The sequence below is a fragment of the Heteronotia binoei genome, chromosome 2 (genome assembly GCF_032191835.1).
Source record: "Heteronotia binoei isolate CCM8104 ecotype False Entrance Well chromosome 2, APGP_CSIRO_Hbin_v1, whole genome shotgun sequence".
In the NCBI taxonomy this organism is placed as follows: Eukaryota; Metazoa; Chordata; class Lepidosauria; order Squamata; family Gekkonidae; genus Heteronotia; species Heteronotia binoei.
The window spans coordinates 175,726,610-175,744,996 of NC_083224.1; the positions used below are offsets into that span (position 1 = coordinate 175,726,610).

At 45.7% G+C, this 18,387-nt stretch overlaps 1 protein-coding gene across 2 annotated transcripts in view; it reads right to left on the reverse strand.

Moving 5' to 3' along the window:
* The window catches only part of LOC132566960 (ADAMTS-like protein 2), a 32,923-nt gene that overhangs the window by 4,688 nt on the left and 9,848 nt on the right, over positions 1-18,387 (reverse strand). For both annotated transcript variants that reach the window (XM_060232506.1, XM_060232507.1), the window contains exons 3-16: positions 18,169-18,244; positions 17,144-17,246; positions 15,371-15,516; positions 14,767-14,890; positions 13,944-14,024; positions 13,001-13,176; positions 11,529-11,943; positions 9,789-10,212; positions 7,855-7,961; positions 6,354-6,480; positions 4,907-5,120; positions 2,573-2,728; positions 1,957-2,127; positions 813-989 (exon numbers count right to left, since the gene is read on the reverse strand). In XM_060232506.1, coding sequence (XP_060088489.1) covers positions 813-989; positions 1,957-2,127; positions 2,573-2,728; positions 4,907-5,120; positions 6,354-6,480; positions 7,855-7,961; positions 9,789-10,212; positions 11,529-11,943; positions 13,001-13,176; positions 13,944-14,024; positions 14,767-14,890; positions 15,371-15,516; positions 17,144-17,246; positions 18,169-18,244 — 2,497 coding nt within the window. The remainder of the gene's footprint in view (positions 1-812; positions 990-1,956; positions 2,128-2,572; positions 2,729-4,906; positions 5,121-6,353; positions 6,481-7,854; positions 7,962-9,788; positions 10,213-11,528; positions 11,944-13,000; positions 13,177-13,943; positions 14,025-14,766; positions 14,891-15,370; positions 15,517-17,143; positions 17,247-18,168; positions 18,245-18,387) is intronic.

An 18,387-nucleotide genomic window follows, 5' to 3' on the forward strand; every position in this document is an offset into this window, starting at 1 on the left:
TGAGGTTCCTGAAGGTAGCCCTAGTCAGGTCCTGATGAATAGCACTGATTGTTTAGGGGTATGAGACAGGAGGACTGGATTGAGCCTATACTCCCTTTCCTGAGCAGCACAGAAATACTACCACTGACAAGTGACATACAGGCAACTCTGACTGCCAGATCAGGTCAGCAACTGCACAGAAAAACACCTGCCTGTATAAATAGCCGATTCTTGCACAAACTGTGACTTTTAGGGGGAAAGGGTGTCCCATTAATGGAGCTTGCATTGCAGAACAGAGAGAGTGAAATGCTACAGGAGGTGAATGAAAGTAGGAGGGGAATGTCTGCGTAGAGGTGAATGAGACAAATCTGTTGGGATGCTTATGATTTGTATCATAGAGTCATAGCACTGAAAGGGACCGCCAGGGTCATCTAGTCCAACCCCCTGCACAATGCAGGGAATTCATAAATACCTCCCCCACGCACATACATTCCCAGTGATCCTTGCTCCATGCCCAGAAGACAGCAAAATCCTCCAGGATCCCTGGCCAAAATGGCCTAGAGAAAAATTGCTGACTGACCCCAAAGTGTCAATCAGCATTTCCCTGGGCATGTTAGAAGGGGCCACAAGAACTAAGCATTGAAGCAGCCCTTCCTGCCCTCCTTCTCATGATCTGTCTAATTCTAGCCTCTGTATCATGCAGGACATTTGTGTGCATGAGACTGGGTTGGTTTCACTGTTTTGCTTTGGTTACATCAAGTTCAGCACAGGGTACATGGCTTGCTTGGGCACCAAAACATCACCCATTGCAGACAATGGCTTCTTCGCTCTACCTGGGACCAGGAGGTTGAAAACCACGTGGAACAAGGTCTCTTGAAACAAGATGCTTGCACTTCTGGCTTTGGGAAGGCATCACAGCGCTTCTCTGGATACTCCCTGTACATGCCGCTCTCCAGCCCTGCGCACAGCACGGTCCGTGTCTTGACTCCTCGGCCACATGTGGCATTGCACTGGAATGGACAAAAGAGAGGTGCCGTTTATCCACTCCCCCTAGAAAGAGTGAATTATGCTGGGCAAAAATGCACATTTATTCATGGTGAGGGATTTTGGTGGTGGTGTGGTTCTCCCCCCACCCCCAAGAACTGCTGTCTTTGGATTGGTGTAATGCAAGAGGAAATGGTAGGCAAGCTGTCCAGTAATTGGGAATTATTGTTTATAAAGATTATTTGATGCTCATGGGTTAGTTGGCTAGGATCCTAACCCATTTCTGCTGTACTGTTTCCTGCGGTGAAGTATTCCTCCAGTTCCAGATGCTTTCTTCTTGTTGCAAGATGCTGTATCTTGCATGTGCAGAAAACACCTATCACAGGTGGAATCCACTCCACTGCAAAACAATGCAGTGGAAACGGAAGAAAAGGTTAGGATCCAAGCCATTAGGTCTACCCTTTTTTGCTGTATGTAGTTTTTTTTTAATTAATACATTTCATATCCCATTCAATATACCGGAGATTATGTGGTTTTGCCGCCCTCATTCTTCATATTGATGTCTCTTTTTTACATTCCCCCAATAACTCCCTACTAATCCAAGGAAAACTGAAATAAACATGGGTCACTCTTTCACATCAATGCATCAGAAGAGCTGAGGCCCAGGCTAGCCCAATCTCATCAGATATCCAAAGCTAATTAAGGTTGGCCCCGGTTAGTCCTCAGAAAAGCACCAAGGAAGTCCGGGGTTGTTATGCAAAGGCAGGCAATGGTACTGTCACAGATGTTTGGATACTGGTGATGAGGCAAGATTCAATTCCTTGGCACGTTATAAGAAAAGAGCACGAACCAGGAGCAGAAGAAGGCAAAGTATTAAAAGCAGCATAGGAGAGCCAAGAAACATACCCACTGTAAGTTTCAGTGCACTTTTATTATTGCTGAGAGTGGGAAGTTTGAGGCTCTTGCTAAGCAACATGAATGGTGTTGGCTTACCTGATCCCATTCCTGCTCAACCCAATGTGCAGGGCAGTTCTTGTCTCCACAGGGATAAATCGCTAGAGGCTTGGTTTCAGGATCACACTGGGAATCTGAAATCACCTTCCCCTCCAAATTGCGGCATGTGATGAAGCGGTTCATCCGCCCCTCACCACATGAACCTGAGCACTTGGGAGAAACAAAGGGGCCTTTTGAAGTAACAGTGGTTAAGCAATAGTCTTTAATTTGAGAGCAGGGTCATCTGCCAAACAGAAGATAAGTGTAACACTTTTGTCGGGTTGTGGGGCTATTGGATTGTGGGACTACTGGAATTCTTTGCAGCTACTTGGAATCTGGGCCCAAGAGTAGAGTATGACTTCTTAAAAACCTGTGAGTGGAGAGAGTGCCTCTAGACTTCAGCATTTGAGGCTGATTTCTGAAAAATATATAGGCTATTCCAGACACAGTGTATTGTCTGATTATGCTCATGTGTGACAGAAAGCATTTGGGAACTGACTTTTAGATTTTAGAAGAAGGTATGAGTTTCCATAAAGGACAAACTTGTAACCTTCTCTGCCCCCCTCCCAATTCAGTCTTCCTCTAAATTGAAACACAGCAAATAATCTGGACTCACTGGTCCCCAATCAGAAGCAGTCCAGTGACGGTCACAGGGGGGTCCTGAGCATTCCTTCTCACTGACAGGCCTCAATGACTCGTTGCACAGATGTGGCTCTACTGAGCAGCGCACCTCCCTCTTCATGGTCCCTGAACTGCCACACCGAGCAGAACACTGTGAAGTCAGAAACAGAAAAGAAGGAGCAGCAGGGGAAAGGGAAAACAAAAAATGCAAGGAGTGAGGAAAGAATATTTTTAAATTATGGGCAAGGCACTTCTATCATGAATAAGTTAATAGGATCACCATTTCCCTTCATCCTGCTCAGGAAATAGAGCTCATCATCCTGAGGTAACTAATGGGAATGCTTCATGTTAACTTAGGGCCTTGTTCGTACTTACAATCCTGACAGACAAACAAAAAGAAACAGCTGGGCTTGAGTAAGATATGATAATTATAGGCAGTGGGTGAACTTCTTTTGTTTTGCCTCAAGTGGGTCACTCTTATGTCTTGAGAAGGCACACTTTTCATACAGGCAATACCCGAGATTTTTATGAGATGGACATCTGCCATTTGTCTCAAAACTCAGTCCTCTTTTCACAGGGAAAATTTCACAGTTTTCAATATGAGGCTCTATGGAAACGGGAGAGGTGGGTTTCATCCTCTCAGCCAGCCAAAGACTCCAGGCCTCTAAGCCCTGGGAAATAAAACTTTGGAAGGATGGTCAGGATTTTACATTATTCAGAAAAATGGGAAGTTGAGCATCTCTAACTTTTATTCCTTAAAAGTGAGCAATACAACTAGTTAAGGAAGAACTGGTGAATTAAATTTATGTAGGTTATTTGGCCTCACTGAACACTTGGGCCAACTAATGGTCTGCACAACTGTACTGGGTGTACAACTAAAACCTCACTTAGTGGTTACGCTAGATGTCATGGGATACATATATATTTAAATTAAAAACAACTGAGGGAGGCTGTAAATTTGATAAAGGGAGGGAATTAGATCCTGTTTTTCCAATCAACCCCCCCCCTTCGATTAACATCTAGATTTGTTTTCATAGCTTCTCCTGGAGAAGACAGGTGCTCTGCATACAGCTACCTGTAAAACATGTGCCCAAGACTAAGACTATGGCCTATATCCTACCCACTCCTTTCAGCCAAATTTGATGCCTTCCTTCTAGCCTAAGGACCTTCCAAGCCTCTTCCAGTAGAGGAAGTCTCCTTAGACTGGAGGGAAGGCTTCAGATTTGGTTGAATTGAAAGGAGTAAACAGGATACAAACCCATGTCTGTCAAACACACTGAGAATGTCACAAAAGACAAAGTAACACAGCATTTTATTCTACAGAGGCTACCAGCTGAGGTCTGCCCTCAGACTGAGTTTCAACTTCTGAGCTCCTGTCCTGCAAACGCAAGAGGAAGAAAACCAGATGTTTCCCTCTTCTTACGGTTCACATGCCCTGAAGAAAGGTTTAAGGTACAGCCATTTAAAAATTCGTATTAATAGCTTCGGGGGGCAGTGACAATGGAATTGGAACTGAAGTAGAAGACTGGAGTGAGGAGGGAGTTAATTCTTCTCTCTCTCTTTTGGCTTCCTGATATTAAACCTATCACTCCTAGGGATGCCAGCCTCCAGGTGTGACCTAGAGATTCCCTAAAATTGCAGCTCATCTCTGGACTACAGAGATCAGTTCCCCTGGAAAAATGGACACTCTCAATGGTGGACTCTGTGGCATTGTACCCCACTAAGGTCCCTGTCCTCCACAGGCCCCACCCCCAAATCTCCAGCAGTTTCCTAACCTTGATCCGGCTACCCTACCTCCCCATCCCCCATTGCTGGCCAAGGAGGACCGAGCAACCCTACACATTCCAGAGATTCCCTGTCAGGGCCAATAGCAGGACAGAATTTATTGTGTGAAAATGGTTGTGAGTAAAGGATTAAACATAAGCCTGGTCTTGATACAATTCAGCTTTTCCCCTCTGCCATGGCTGCTACTTACCAGAGCCAGTTTGGTGTAGTGGTTAAGTGTGCGGACTCTTATCTGGGAGAATCGGGTTTGATTCCCCACTCCTCCACTTGCACCTGCTAGCATGGCCTTGGGTCAGCCATAGCCCTGGCAGAGGTTGTCCTTGAAAGGGCAGCTGCTGTGAGAGCCCTCTCCAGCCCCACCCACCTCACAGGGTGTCTGTTGTGGGGGAGGAAGGTAAAGGAGATTGTGAGCCGCTCTGAGACTCTTCGGAGTGGAGGGCAGGATATAAATCCAATATCTTCTTCTTCTTCTTCTACCTCACTACTTTCCCACCCCCGTGGTGTGACTCATACTTTTGCCATACTCTGCCAAAGAACCACATACCTCAGACCACTCTGACAGCTCCCACTGTGGCCCACAGGGTTTGTTTGCGCACGATTTCCTTTCCATGGGTCTGGTCAGCCCAGCTGACTCACACAGGTCATCATAAACAGAGCTATCAAAACCTGGAGCCAGCATCTTCCAGCAGCGCACTGTTCGGTACTGATAGCCTTCACCACAGGTCCTGGAACACTCACTCCACCGGCTGGTCTCCCACCTCCATGTGAGCGGGGGTGGGGAGCAAGATAGAGGAAGACAAAACATGGCTTAGTTTGAGGTAACCTGATGGATGGAGCAGGGAGATGAGCTAAGGGCTGGCATCTTAATTGGGGAAGGGGGCTTCCCTCAGCTACATGTTCTCTATACTATTTACACTCCCCTAATCAAGACTTTGAGACATAACTATGGGTCAGTTAATTAAATACTGCTTTTTGTCTCCTTTCAAATTCCGTGCTGACTTAAAAAAAATAATCTCACAATCCTTTCTAGCTTCCATAACTGTTCCTAATCCTTCTGTCAAAGGCTAATCCACCTCACAGGATTGTTGTGAGGGTAACATAGGGGAGAGGAGAAGCAGGTACTTGGCTTGAAACTCCTTGAAGAAAGGATGGGATAGAAATAAGAACCGAAGAACGTAAAAGAAGTTATGTTGGATCAGGTCAGTGGCCCATCCAGTCTAACACTCTGTGTCACACTGTAGCAAAAAACCAGGTTAAGTACAAGTAAATATACTTAATTAGCAAATAATTAATAAAAGGACATAAAAATTATAGAACAGCAACTATCTTCAACAACCTCAAGTCATAGGCTGATATTAAAATATTAAAACCAAATTCAAAATTATTTCTGGAGTATGATGATGATCTAGTGCAGGGGTGTCAAACATGCAGCCCAGGGGCCGAATTAGGCCCCTGAGCAAATGGCTGTCATCTGCTTCCTTCTTTCTCTCTTGCTTCCTTCTGCATCACAGCTTGCTTGCCAGGCTTGCTCAATCGCACAGAAGCTACAAAGTAAAGCCCGTATTTTCTCCATTGGCTGAGGGTCCTCCCTTTGGGAGGAAGGGGTGGAGGGAGAGAATGCTTTGCCAGGCTCTCTCAATCACACAGCAGAGCTACTGAGCCAAGCCTCTCTTCCTTCTATTGGCTGAGGCCCCTCCCCTTCCTGGTCCCCTGGGGAAGGAAGGAAAGAATCAGAGCTTCCTTTGCCGAGTTCCCTGGATCCTATGGGAGAAATTTTAAAAAAGCACCTTTAAGACCAACGAGTGCTGATATTTTAAGCATGTTTTATTTTAAGAGTTTTTAAAAAATCTTTAATTGTGTTTGTCTGTGTCCTTTATAAAGTTTATATCTTTGCTACCTAAATAGGACAAGGTCTCATTTATGTCAGATCCGGCCCTCATAACAAATGAGTTTGACACCACTTAATCTAGCGGCTGGCTAATTCTCCTTACCTGGGCTGACAATCTCGGCCTGTGCAGAACTCATGAGTGGGCTCTGGACGGGTCAGTGCATCACAGTATGCTTCTTCCACTTCTACTCCATCATAGCGGATGCACAGGGCATAGGAGGGACTGATCCCTAAGAAGACAACAAAAAGCATTTCCTTTCCGCTGGAATGTGCTCAATGTCCTTTAGCAGCCCTACAGACTTATTCCATTGGCATCTGCTTGGACTGTTCCAAAGAAGGAATAAAAAGCACAAGTACTTATTTACCTATAAGTGCTTGCTTACTTTACTTTACAATCCGTCTTTCTCATAGAGAGTGAAGCCAGATAACACATTTTTTATAAAAAAAATGCAATAGGAACAGTATAAGACAGACAATGAACAAGACTGCAGGACTGGATCAAAAGATTAGCATAGTGGAAACAAAACATGACATGTAAAAAAATGTAGAGACTGGATTAGAGAATTTAGAAAACAATGTGATAAGAACAAGACAATGCATACAATAAACAGTACCATAAACTACATGCATTTGTCCCTTTATGAAAATGCCCTCCTAAACAATTCCATTTTACACATTCTATGGAGTAAGAGAAGTGGCCAGATACACATTTCATCCAACAAGGAGATGATTATTGCATTCCTCCATTGGGAGAACACATACCTCTTTGCTTCTACATTTTGAGGAAGACCCGACAGCATAGGGACAAGAAGTACAAGTAATTCACAGTTCCTCTCTCTCTCTCTCTACTTCCTTGTGGCTCTGAGTAGCTGTGTCACACACGTAGTCAAGGCCAGAATACATATTAAGAACAAAGCCTGTACACTGTTTTTTAAGCGTCAAGTCACAGCTGACTTACAGTGACCCTGTAGGGTTTTTGATGCCAGAGACAGACAGAGGCGGTTTGCCATTGCCTGCCTCTGCATAGCAGCCCTGAACTTCCTTAGAGGCAGGGCTTTTTTTGAGCAGGAGCGCACAGGAACACAATTCCGGCTGGCTTGGCATCAGGGGGTGTGGCCTAATATACAAATGAGTTTCTGCTGGGCTTTTTCTACAAAAAGCCATGTGTGAAACAATGGTGGCATCAGAGGTGTGGCCTAAGATGCAAATGAGTCCATGCAGGGCTTTTTCTACCAAAAAAGCCCTGCTTAGGGTCTCCCATCCAAGAACTAACCATTTGGTTGAGCACAACAATGGTACAGCATGTAGAAGAAGAAGAGATAGGATTTATACATTGCCCTTCACTTAGGGTCTCAAAGGAGCTTGCAATTTCCTTTCCCTTCCCCTCCCCACAATAGTCACATTGCCTGTGTATAGAATGTCAAAGGTTCAACAGCCAAGGAAACGACCATCCGCCCAAGACCTTAAAGAGATGTTGCCAGTCACTGCAAGAAACATGGGGCTAAGTGAACCAGTGGCCTGGCTCTAAAGAAAGTGGAATTTCAGGATACTGCGTACGAAGATGCCACCCCTTCCCACCGGTATACCATCCTAGGCAAAATTACCTGAGGTGCATGTGGAGCTGCAAGGAGCATAGGCTGACACTTTCCAGCGATACATGTCAGCCAGGCTGATGTCATCATGGCCAAGGGGGTTCAGCTCAAAGTCGTTGCTGCAGAAGATAAAGAACTTGCATGAATGAACTCGGGAGTGAGCAATCTGATGCACAATGCTCCCTCTAAGCTGTGAAGAGTTGTGAGCAAAAATTCTGCTTTGTGAACTGCTGGTATTAAAATTGTGAGTGAGCAATTTGGCTATTGCATAAGTTACTTTGCTCTGCGGCCATCCTTCCTAAGCTGACAAAAATGTGTGAGACAGAGGCTAAAAACCTGTGAGCTAGCTCAAACTAACTCTGCTGATGGGAGCAACAGAGGCTTCGCTAGCCATTCCTGGTTACTTAGGGGAGATAGGACGGGTCCTCTGATGTTACTATATCATTCCCCAACAACCTAGAGTGTGGCAAGAAGTCAGGTGCTTAATGAAGCTCTTAATCAAGTGATACTTTAGAAGTGTTTCCCAGCCTGTGGGCTGAAACCCAAAAGGGGGTCATGAAGCCTCTGAAAGTTGTCTGCAGGGCATGCCAGCCCTCCCTAATGGCTACCCATGCCCTTTCCGTTCCTTTCTTTTCTATTTTGGAAACCAAGATCCAACCTGGAAACAGTATCTTCCATGTCATACATAAGCTGCTATTTTTTCTTCACCACACACTGATCAAGCAAAAAGTGTCCTGAAGGTTACTTGAGTTTCTTAGAGTTCCTTAGTTGAAATAATGGAGGAGGGAAAGGAAAGGTCCCCTGTGCAAGCACCAGTCGTTTCCGACTCTGGGGTGACGTTGCTTTCACAATGTTTTTATTGTGAAAACTTTTTACGGGATGGTTTGCCATTGCCTTCCCCAGTCATCTACACTTCCCCCCCCCCCCCCCCAGCAAGCTGGGTACTCATTTTACTGACCTCGGAAGGATGGAAGATTGAGTCAACCTCGAGCTGGCTACCTGAAAACCCAGCTTCCGCCAGGGATTGAACTCAGGTCGTGAGCAGAGCTTAGGACTGCAGTACTGCAGCTTTAACACTCTGTGCCATGGGAGGAGGAGAGGGTCGTAAAAGGCTGCAGTATAACCTCCGTATGCAAAAGGTGTGTCTGTTGTAATGCTACTTGCTTGGGGTTCAAACTCGGGAGGGACAGCTGCACCCTCTGTGGGATGTTAGCTTCTCAAAAACATTTGGCCAGCCACTGCAGAAAATGGACTGCTGCACTAGATGGGTGCCAAGGTCATAGTTTGCCAAGGACACTAAAATACCTTGGGTCAGCCAAAGGTCACTATCCCAAATAAATTTGGACTTGTGGTTCAACATACCAAAAAGGCTGGGAACAGCTGCTTTAGACCACTAATTCTCATTCAGTGGGCTGAAATGAAATAGGTTTCCACAGGAAATAAATCAATCACTGGAGAAGTTCTATACTCTGGAGGATAAATGTACAGTACTTTAAAAACAACGAAAAGGTAAACAATCTGAAACACGGAAGAAGGAGAATTCCTGAATTGCATTTGCTGGTATGTCTGTCTGTCATCTATACTATGAAACTGAAAACAAGCCAGTCTTCCATGGTGACAGAAGGACTTACTGCAAAATCTATCTGTCCAGAAGGAGAAGTAGGAGTGTTGGTTTCATACCCTGCCCTTCACTACTGAAAGGAGTCTCAGAGCAGCTTACAGTCACCTCCCCTTCCTCTTTCCATAACAGACACCCTGTGAGGTAGGTGGGACTAAGAGCTCTGAGAGAGCTGTGACTGACCCAAAATCACTCCGCTGGCTGCATGTGGAGAAGTGGGGAATCAAACCTGGTTCTCCAGATTAGAGTCCACTGTTCTTTACCACTCCGCCACACTGGCTCTCACCAAACTTCACATTATTCCCTATGGAATATATTCCTATCTTACCTTTCAGAACCAGGGGACTGCAGAGATCCTGACAATTGTTTGTTTCCAAAGCCAGTATGAAGGCTGGACCTGGAACTAGGTTTGGAAGATGTCACCACCACAGTAGCGTTTGTTGCCTCATCCACTGCATACGCCTCAGTATTTGTGCTCTCTAGAAAGTTCTCACTGGCTGGCCGTTTGCGCAGTCCTTCTGGCCGTTCCACAAAAGGGTCATTCCAAAACCCCGCCGCTGAATTCTTCCTTCCCAGCTTGACCACTAGGTAGTGCAGTTCCCTACAAAAAGCAGCATTTTGTGGGTCCCGAAGACACAGTTTCTTGAAGAGACGCAGCCTGGATGGCCCAATTCTGCCCGTTTCTAGGAGATCCGGCCTGGCAGCACCACGAGGAACAGCTGTGCTGATTGTGATCTGGTTGAGTCTGAGAGCTAAAAGGAAACAGATGACAGTGAGCCAGAAATGTTCTGGAAACTATTCCATCACTGACCACTCTCAGTTGCTCACCTTTCCAGCTAAAAGTGTTTTCCCATACAGAAGACATAGGAATAATAATTATTTTATTGATTTTTATTTCATTGGGCTTTTAGCCCACTCCCACCCCCTGCATAGGAGGCTTAGAGCAGGGAGGGGGGGGAATGTTGACAATTTAGGGTTAATTTCAGATTTTGGTGAACAGATGTGCATGCAGAAATGAATGGGAGCCACGTAGCATGACTAGCAAAACTTCATTCCAGCATCAGTGGGTGGAGAGCCCCACCTTTTGCGAAAACAGTTAACACCCTTAGTGAGCGAGAAAACCCAAATCTTTGCTCCAACTGGTGAGGCAGGAGGTAGTATGAATGAGTTTGGGTATCATCAGTGCTTACATTTTATGATAAGGATTCCAATTTACTGGATCTCAACTTCTGAATCTTCAAAATGTTTACATTCAAATGAATATATTGATGTTTCCGACAGTATTGCTGCTTGCTTGCTTCTCTTTCATGGTCTCCATTTATACGTAAAAGTGTTGCTGCTCTTCATCTAACCACACCTCGTCCCTTGCTACTGCCCTACTCACTGTCAAAGAAAATTCTAATTTCCCGGGCTTTCTTTGTAGCAGGAACTCATTTGCATTTTATTTATTTATTACTTTCAACTTTTACCCCGCCCTCTCTGCAAGCAGACTCAGGGCAGCTAACAAGCAAATATTAGCCCACACACCCCTGATGTAGCCAATCCTCCTAGAGCTTACAAGGCTCTTAGTACAGAGCCTACTGTAAGCTCTTGGAGGATTGGCTACATCAGGGGTGTGTGGCCTAACTTGCAAAGGAGCTCCTGCTACAAAAAAAGCCCTGCCAATTTCCCAATGACTACCCTCACACACATACACACACAGGTTGCCTGCAGATTAGGAATAACGGACATTAGGAATAAAGAAGGATGACTGCATAATCCAAGTATAGATTTAGAATTTTCTAAATGTAGTTTTGTAGCAAGTGTGGCTTAATGTCAGACTAGAAAGCATCTGTGTTGCCCATGCTTAGGCAAATAAACCAGCAAGAAAATAAGGGGTGGAATTCTAACAGGAGCTCCTTTGCATATTAGGCCACACCCCCTGATGTAGCCAATCCTCCAAGAGCTTCCAGGGCTCTTACTACAGGGCCTACTGTAAGCTCCAGGAGGATTGGCTACATCAGGGGGTGTGGCCTAATATGCAAAGGAGCTCCTGCCCGAATTCCATCCCTGAAGAAAATATACTAACCCAAATCTGTTTCTCTGCCTGGTCCCACTTCTTCCACTTCATCACCTCCATTAGTGTGGTAGAGGTGTTGGAAGTTAAAACTTTCCCCCTCTTCCCCGTGTTTCCAGCCCCAGTCTCTGCCTGGGGTCGTGGAGTTGCTTGGAAAAAAGTCCTGACTACTGAAGGCCATGCCGCCATGTTCTTCCCCTTGTGGGAAATGTTCCCCAAGATCATCCGGTGCAAGTGAGATCCAAGTGGCATTGAAATCTTGGGAAATGAGTGGGATTGCATCTTGGCGGCTGCGGCTGGGCTCTGGTAGACGAAGGTAAAGAGGCATTTTGATGGCCGGAGGGACAGTTTGAAGAGCTGGTGACAGTGTCCGGGGCACCGTGTAGTCATATGTCACATAGGGCATTTTCCCATTGAAGTTGTAGTACTGGGTTCAACAAGGAAAGAAAAGCAACATCTCTTTAATGCACTGGAACTAATACTTTTAGATCAGAAGCTGTTGTGTTGGGATTCAGCTTACCCCAACCACAAAAAGATTCTCCAATAAGACATCTCTGAAGATGCCACTCCATCCCTATCAAAAGCTTCCCATACATATGTAAAAAGAGCCCTGCTGGATAAGCAGAAGAAGACGACTGCAGATTTATACTCCACCCTTCTCTATTAATCAGAGACTCGGAGTGGCTTACAATCTCCTATATCTTCTCCCCCCACAAGAGACACCCTGTGAGGTGGGTGCAGCTGAGAGGGCTCTCACAGCAGCTGCCCTTTCAAAAACAACTCCTGTGATAGCTATGGTTAACTCAAGGCCATTCCAGCAGCTGCAAGTGGAGGAGTGGGGAATCAAACCCAGTTCTCCCAGAAAACAGTCCACGCAGTTAACCACTACACCAAACTGGCTCTCCAGAGCAATAGTCCATTCAGACCAGCATCCTGTCTCACATAGTGGCCAACCAGTTGCTCTGGACAGGCAATAACAGGGCATAGAGGTCAAGACCTTCCCCTGATGTTGCCTCCTGGCTCTGGGATTCAGAGGCTTAATGCCTCTGAGCATGGAGGTTCTCCTCAGTCACCAAGGCTAGTAGCCATTGATAGACCCCATCCTCCAAGAATCTAGCTAATCCCCTTTTAAAGCTCTCCTATAAATCCCCATGGATTTATGGATGCTACAATCCAAGCATGATTTTGGAGACACAAAGCATTGACTTTCTGGGCTGCTGTGATCCTTGTTAGATCTGCTGGCCTACTCAGCCCATCTCAGCAGCCTGGGATGGAAACTCACAGATTGGTCAAGCAACCTACTGAGCCTGGGATTTAATCATCAACTTCGATGTTCAGGAAGCCAACATGACTTGGGAACTTTACCTTGGCTTAAGTTGGGGATCAGACACTCAGATCCTCTTGGTTCTTTGTTGGCAGTTTTGGGGCTCACAAAATGGGGACAAGTGATGAAGTGATCACATCATACAGACTCTCTTACCTACCATGGCATTCAGAGACTGATTGGTGGGCCCCTGGGCAATAATATACTCCAGGCCGTCAGAATGGAGGTTGGGAGGCCGACGGTATTTGAACACGGTGCCAGCCACCCTGAAATTCTGTGGGTTATCGATGGCAGAGTTCCCATTGAAGAAGAAGTGCCCAGATTCATCAGCTAGTGCTAGAAAGGAGAAAGATGACGAATGAGAGTTAAAGGAGGAAGAGGAGGTTTGGATTTATATCCTGCCCTTCACTCAGAGTCACAGAGCAGCATCACAATCACTTTTGCTTCCTCTCTCCACAGCAGACAACCTATGAGGTAGGCGGGGCTGAGAGAGCTTAGAGAACAGCTCTGAGAGAACCATGACCCAAGGAAGGTCCCCTGTGCAAGCACCAGTTGTTTCCGATTCTGGGGTGACGTTGCTTTCACATTTTCACGGCAGACTTTTTATGGGGTGGTTTGCCATTGCCTTCCCCAGTCATCTACACTTTCCCCCCAGCAAGCTAGGTACTCATTTTACCGACCTTGGAAGGCTGAGTCAACACTGAGCCGGCTACCTGAAAACCCGGCTTCCGCCAGGGATCAAACTCAGATCGTGAGCAGAGCTGCAGTACTGCAGCTTTAACACTCTGTGCCACGGGGCTCTTCTGCATATGAAGAAGCCAGGAATAAAACCTAGATCTCCAGATTAGAGTCCGCCGCTCTTAACCACTACACCAAACTGTCTCTTCCACACTGTTGTGGAAGCAACTTCCACACTGATATTCACTGAGAGATGGGCAACTGGAGGCATGGGAAATCAATAAAGCACAAGGAGGTTATGACCCAGCTCCCAGAATCTCTAAGACCATCTCTCCTCACTGGACCTATCATTTTCTCCCACGTGAGCTAAGATACTGGCAATAGACTCTTTAAGCCCCAAGGGAGTATTCTTTTTCATCACTTACCCAAGATGTTTTCAGTTTTCCTTCGCTCGATTATAAGAATGTCTGTAGCACCAGCTGGGATGTTAGTGATAAATACATACCCTGAGAAAGGGGAATTAAAAAAAAAATCAGAAAACCCAAATCAGATTGGGTTACACATCTGTGAAGCAGTTCCCTGGTTTCAGTTTCTTTACAGTTCTAGACTGGTGTTTGTAAACGTCAGAACTTTCTTAACAGCAGGAACTTCTTTGCATATTAGGCCACACACCCCTGATGTAGCCAGTCCTCCTGGAGCTTACAGCAGGCCCTGTACTAAGAGTCCTGTAAGCTCTTGGAGGATTGGCAACATCAAGGCTGTGTGGCCTAATATGGAAATGAGTTCCTGCTACAAAAAAACCCTGGTAAACATAAAACAGAGTAAAACCAGGCGTTTAAGCACATCTATATACTATGGAAAAGTGGCAGAAAAGAAACAGATTAAGTGTGTGCACACATCCCACCCCCTGTGATGTGGAACTTATGCAAATGCTTAACCCTTTCCTCGCCTGCCACTCTTCTGTAGTACATATTTCCCTTACAAGAAATGACTGTTGTTTTACTGCACACATTCTGGAGTAGTTCTGCCTTCGGACTACAAAACCCTCAGTACAATCCTGTGGCTTCCCTGCACAAACACAACAGTCATCCTTAAAACTTCAAGATTGCTGGCAGGCTCGGCCTTGGAGACAATTCTTCCTGCAGTCCGAGAGGGTTAGTTTGCAAAGTGACTGGTTAGAAAGTGAAACCAGCAGGACACACCAAGACACAGACGAGGAAATAGCTCAATGCTGTTAGCAGAGTGTACCTAACTGTGAGATCCCTTTCCGGAAACTGCCTGAGACTCGATAGCACGTGCTTCCATCTCCTCCACACACCCGGCACCGATCCATCGTCTGGGAAGAATAGAGGCTGCCGTCGCATCCGATTGGCTGGGGAAGGAAAGGAGGCAAGCGGAAAGAGTTGGAAGTTTAGAGTTTCCCTATGAACTGAAACCAACAAAGGCTGCTCAAGCTCCAATTCAAAAGCCATCTCTTTTTTGAAGTTTTTGGCCCTTAATGTCTTCAGCCTTCCTTCTCAACTGAAACTAAGCCTAAATATAACTAATTCTTTGCTCTCTTCCTTTGTAACCCTGGAGGTTCCTTCTCTGGACCAGAGATAGTGGGAAGGGCAGACTTCTCCTCCAGCGGGACTGACAAAAGGCCACAGTTGTTGGAACAGACATGCAGGTGTTTAAAAAGGGAGCAGTGCGTTTGGAAGCACAACAGACAGGGCTCTTAGTATAGGACCTACTGTAAGCTCCAGGGGGATTGGCTACACCAAGGGTGTGTGGCCTAATATGCAAAGGAGTTCCAGCTCCAAAAAAAGCCCTGCTAGAAGTACATCATCAGTCCTTGGTTCCTTCATGTTACCTCGCACTTCCCAGTAATGCAGACCCCTTGGTGAGACCTGTCTTTGCATGAAGTTCCATCCTGGGCCGGTGCCATGAGCTGTCTCTCTCCACCCCTGGTGGTGCACTGGAGATCGCATGGCTTGTTGGAGATGCTGGTGTAATCATCTATGGCAGAACACAGGAGAAAGTGAGAGACGGGGAAGACATGGGACAGAGGAAGAGGGATATGAGAGCAGAGTGCCTCTCCTCTAGAGAAGAAGAACAGCTGGATTTATACCCCACCTTTCACTCAGAGCCTCTGAGTGGTTTGCAATCTCCTTTCCCTTCCTCTCCCCACAACAGACACCCTGTGAGGTAGGTGGGGTTGAGAGAGCTCTGAGAGAACTGCTCTTGAGGGAACAGCTCTGAGAGAACTGTGACCGGCCCAAGGTCACCCAGCTGACAGCATGTGGAGGAATGGGGTTAACAAACCCGGTTGTTCAGATCAGAGCCCACCATTCTTAACCACTACACCAAACTGGCTCTCACCAAACTTAACATTATTCACTATGAAAATACTGGGAGAAGCTACAGTATATGAATGGTTACACACAAACTGCTCTGGGGTGAATTGTGGTTAATATTCTTCAGCTTACATGGCTGAAATACAAGCTAAATTGATAATTTAAGTGGGAACTTACAGTACAATGCTATATGATTACTGTGATGAGAAGTTAAGCATGTGATGAAACTTTCTTTTATTTGAATGATATAGCAATATGCAGAATGTATTCTATTTTTCTTGACAGAGATGTATTATCACTTTTCTATTTCCACTTCCCTTTTCCCCTCCATTTCTTGAAAAATAAAAATTTCAAAATTCCAAGAGAAGCACCTTGGGAGGTGGTAGGCTCTCCTTCCTTGAAGGTTTTTAAGTAGAGGTTAGGTGGCCATCTGACAGCAATGCTGATTCTGTGAATTAGGCAGATCATGAGAAGGAGGATGGGAAAGGTTGCATCAATGCTTAGTTCTTGTGGTCCTTTCTCACATGCCCAGGGAAATGCTGATTGACACTTTGGGGTCAGTCAGCAGTTTTTCTCCAGGCCATTTTGGCCAGGGATCCTGGAGGTTTGTGCCATCTTCTGGGCATGAAGGAGGAGTCACTGGGGGTGTGTGAGGAGAGGTATTTGTGAATTCCCTGGATTGGGCAGGGGGTTGGACTAGATGACCCTGAAGGTACCTTCCAACTCTATGATTCTATGATTCCTGGTCTTGGGCAATTGAAGACCTCCTGGTTTGTGGAGAAGAGAAAAAAAATATGTCTAGCTAGAATCTAGGTCAGTAGCACCTCAGAGGCCAGTGGAATTTTCAGGGTATAAGCTTTCAAGAGTCAAAGCCCCAAAGGGTCAAAGAGTATATCCCAAGACTCAAAGTGTATATCCCAAAAAAGGTATGCATGCAAGTCTGGCAACAAACCAGGATTGTGCCCCTTTATCCTCAATCATGTTTAAATTATGATGTCTGAATATAACCAGACGTGTAGAATTTATTTGGATATTTACGAGGAATATTGCAGGGGATTATTGAGCTCCCTGTTTTCTTTATATATGTGTATACCCACTTGCCAGCTGAGAAGTGGACTTGAGTAGATGGCACAATTAATCTGTTGAAGGGAACAGAATAATGGCTTAGGCTAAGCTACAACCAAGTAGTTTGGCTACTCTTAGTTGACATCAATCTCAATGAGGTTTCGCAAGCACTGCCTTATCCCTTGATGTGCAGCTTCTGCTGAGCCATTAAAGCAAAGACAAACCGGGGTAAAGTGGCATCCAGTGGTAGTAGCGCTTCCCAAAGGCCTTAGCGTTGAAGCTGGCACATTGATGCTGCTTGAAACTGGCTGTGTTGGCGGGGCAAAGCTGGAAAGAAAAGAGAGCTAAACTTATTGTCTAATTATTTTTCTTCCCTTGGGCTATTCTTTCTCTATCACTGTCTCTTTGTCTCTGTCTCTCTCTCAGCCTAACCTTTATCACAAGGTTGTTGTAAGGATTAAGAGGGGTGGGAAATACACAAAGTGCCTTGGAGGCTTAAAAAAAGAAATATATGAAAATATTTCCATTTCTGTAATGAGGATTAAACTGGTGCTGTGTCTCTTTGAGGTGCCCCAATTCTGAGAAGCAAAGCAGTGGATTGGAAAACAAGGTAGAACTTTAAAATGCAACCAAAAATAGTGGAGAAAGCACCTCTGGAAGCAACTCTTGAGATTTGTGGGGGGCCCATTCAGATGAAGGTTATGGCACAGCGAGAGAGGGAACGACAGTCTCCCTCCTGTGACACTTTCCTGACCTGACCCAGCCCTGGGGAGCTACTCCTTACCCTAACAGGGAATGCTGCATCCCTAATGGGGAAAGCTAGGAATTCAAAATGGCTTCTCGGGAAGGGAAGCAGAGTAAAAAAATGGAGCAGTGACATGAGGCAGCAGTATGGGAAAAAAGACAATGTGTGGAACTGGCACTGGAAGGGAAGAGGTGGTAGTCGGGGGTGAGCACTGCAGATCCCTTCCTTGCAGATCATAATAACCCAGGGATTTTTTTGCAGCAGGTTCTCCTTTGCATATTAGACCACACACACCCTGATGTAGCCAATCCTCCAAGAGCTTACAGGGCTCTTAGTACATGGCCTACTGTAAGCTCCAGGAGGATTGGCTGCATCAGGGGTGTGTGGCCTAATATGCAAGGAATTTCTGCTACAAAAAAAGCCCTATTGAACTCTATTTTACTTCCTGCTTGAGACAACCCAGAGACACCACATAATTCTTCAAGGTCTGAGACCAAATCTTACCTGTTGTTGGCACAACTGGTAGCGCTTGGACTGGCCGAGGCACATGGTACTGTTGGTCCCCTGAGATACCGGTAGCCTATAAGGTAAAAAAGAACATGGCTCAGTCCTGAAGGACAGGGAGATACGTATGAATATATATAAAAGGGTTATACCCTCCACTTTCCAAAAATGAATTTTGTCCCTTTGAGATGGGGGCATGGGCTTGCTAGGGTTCTGATG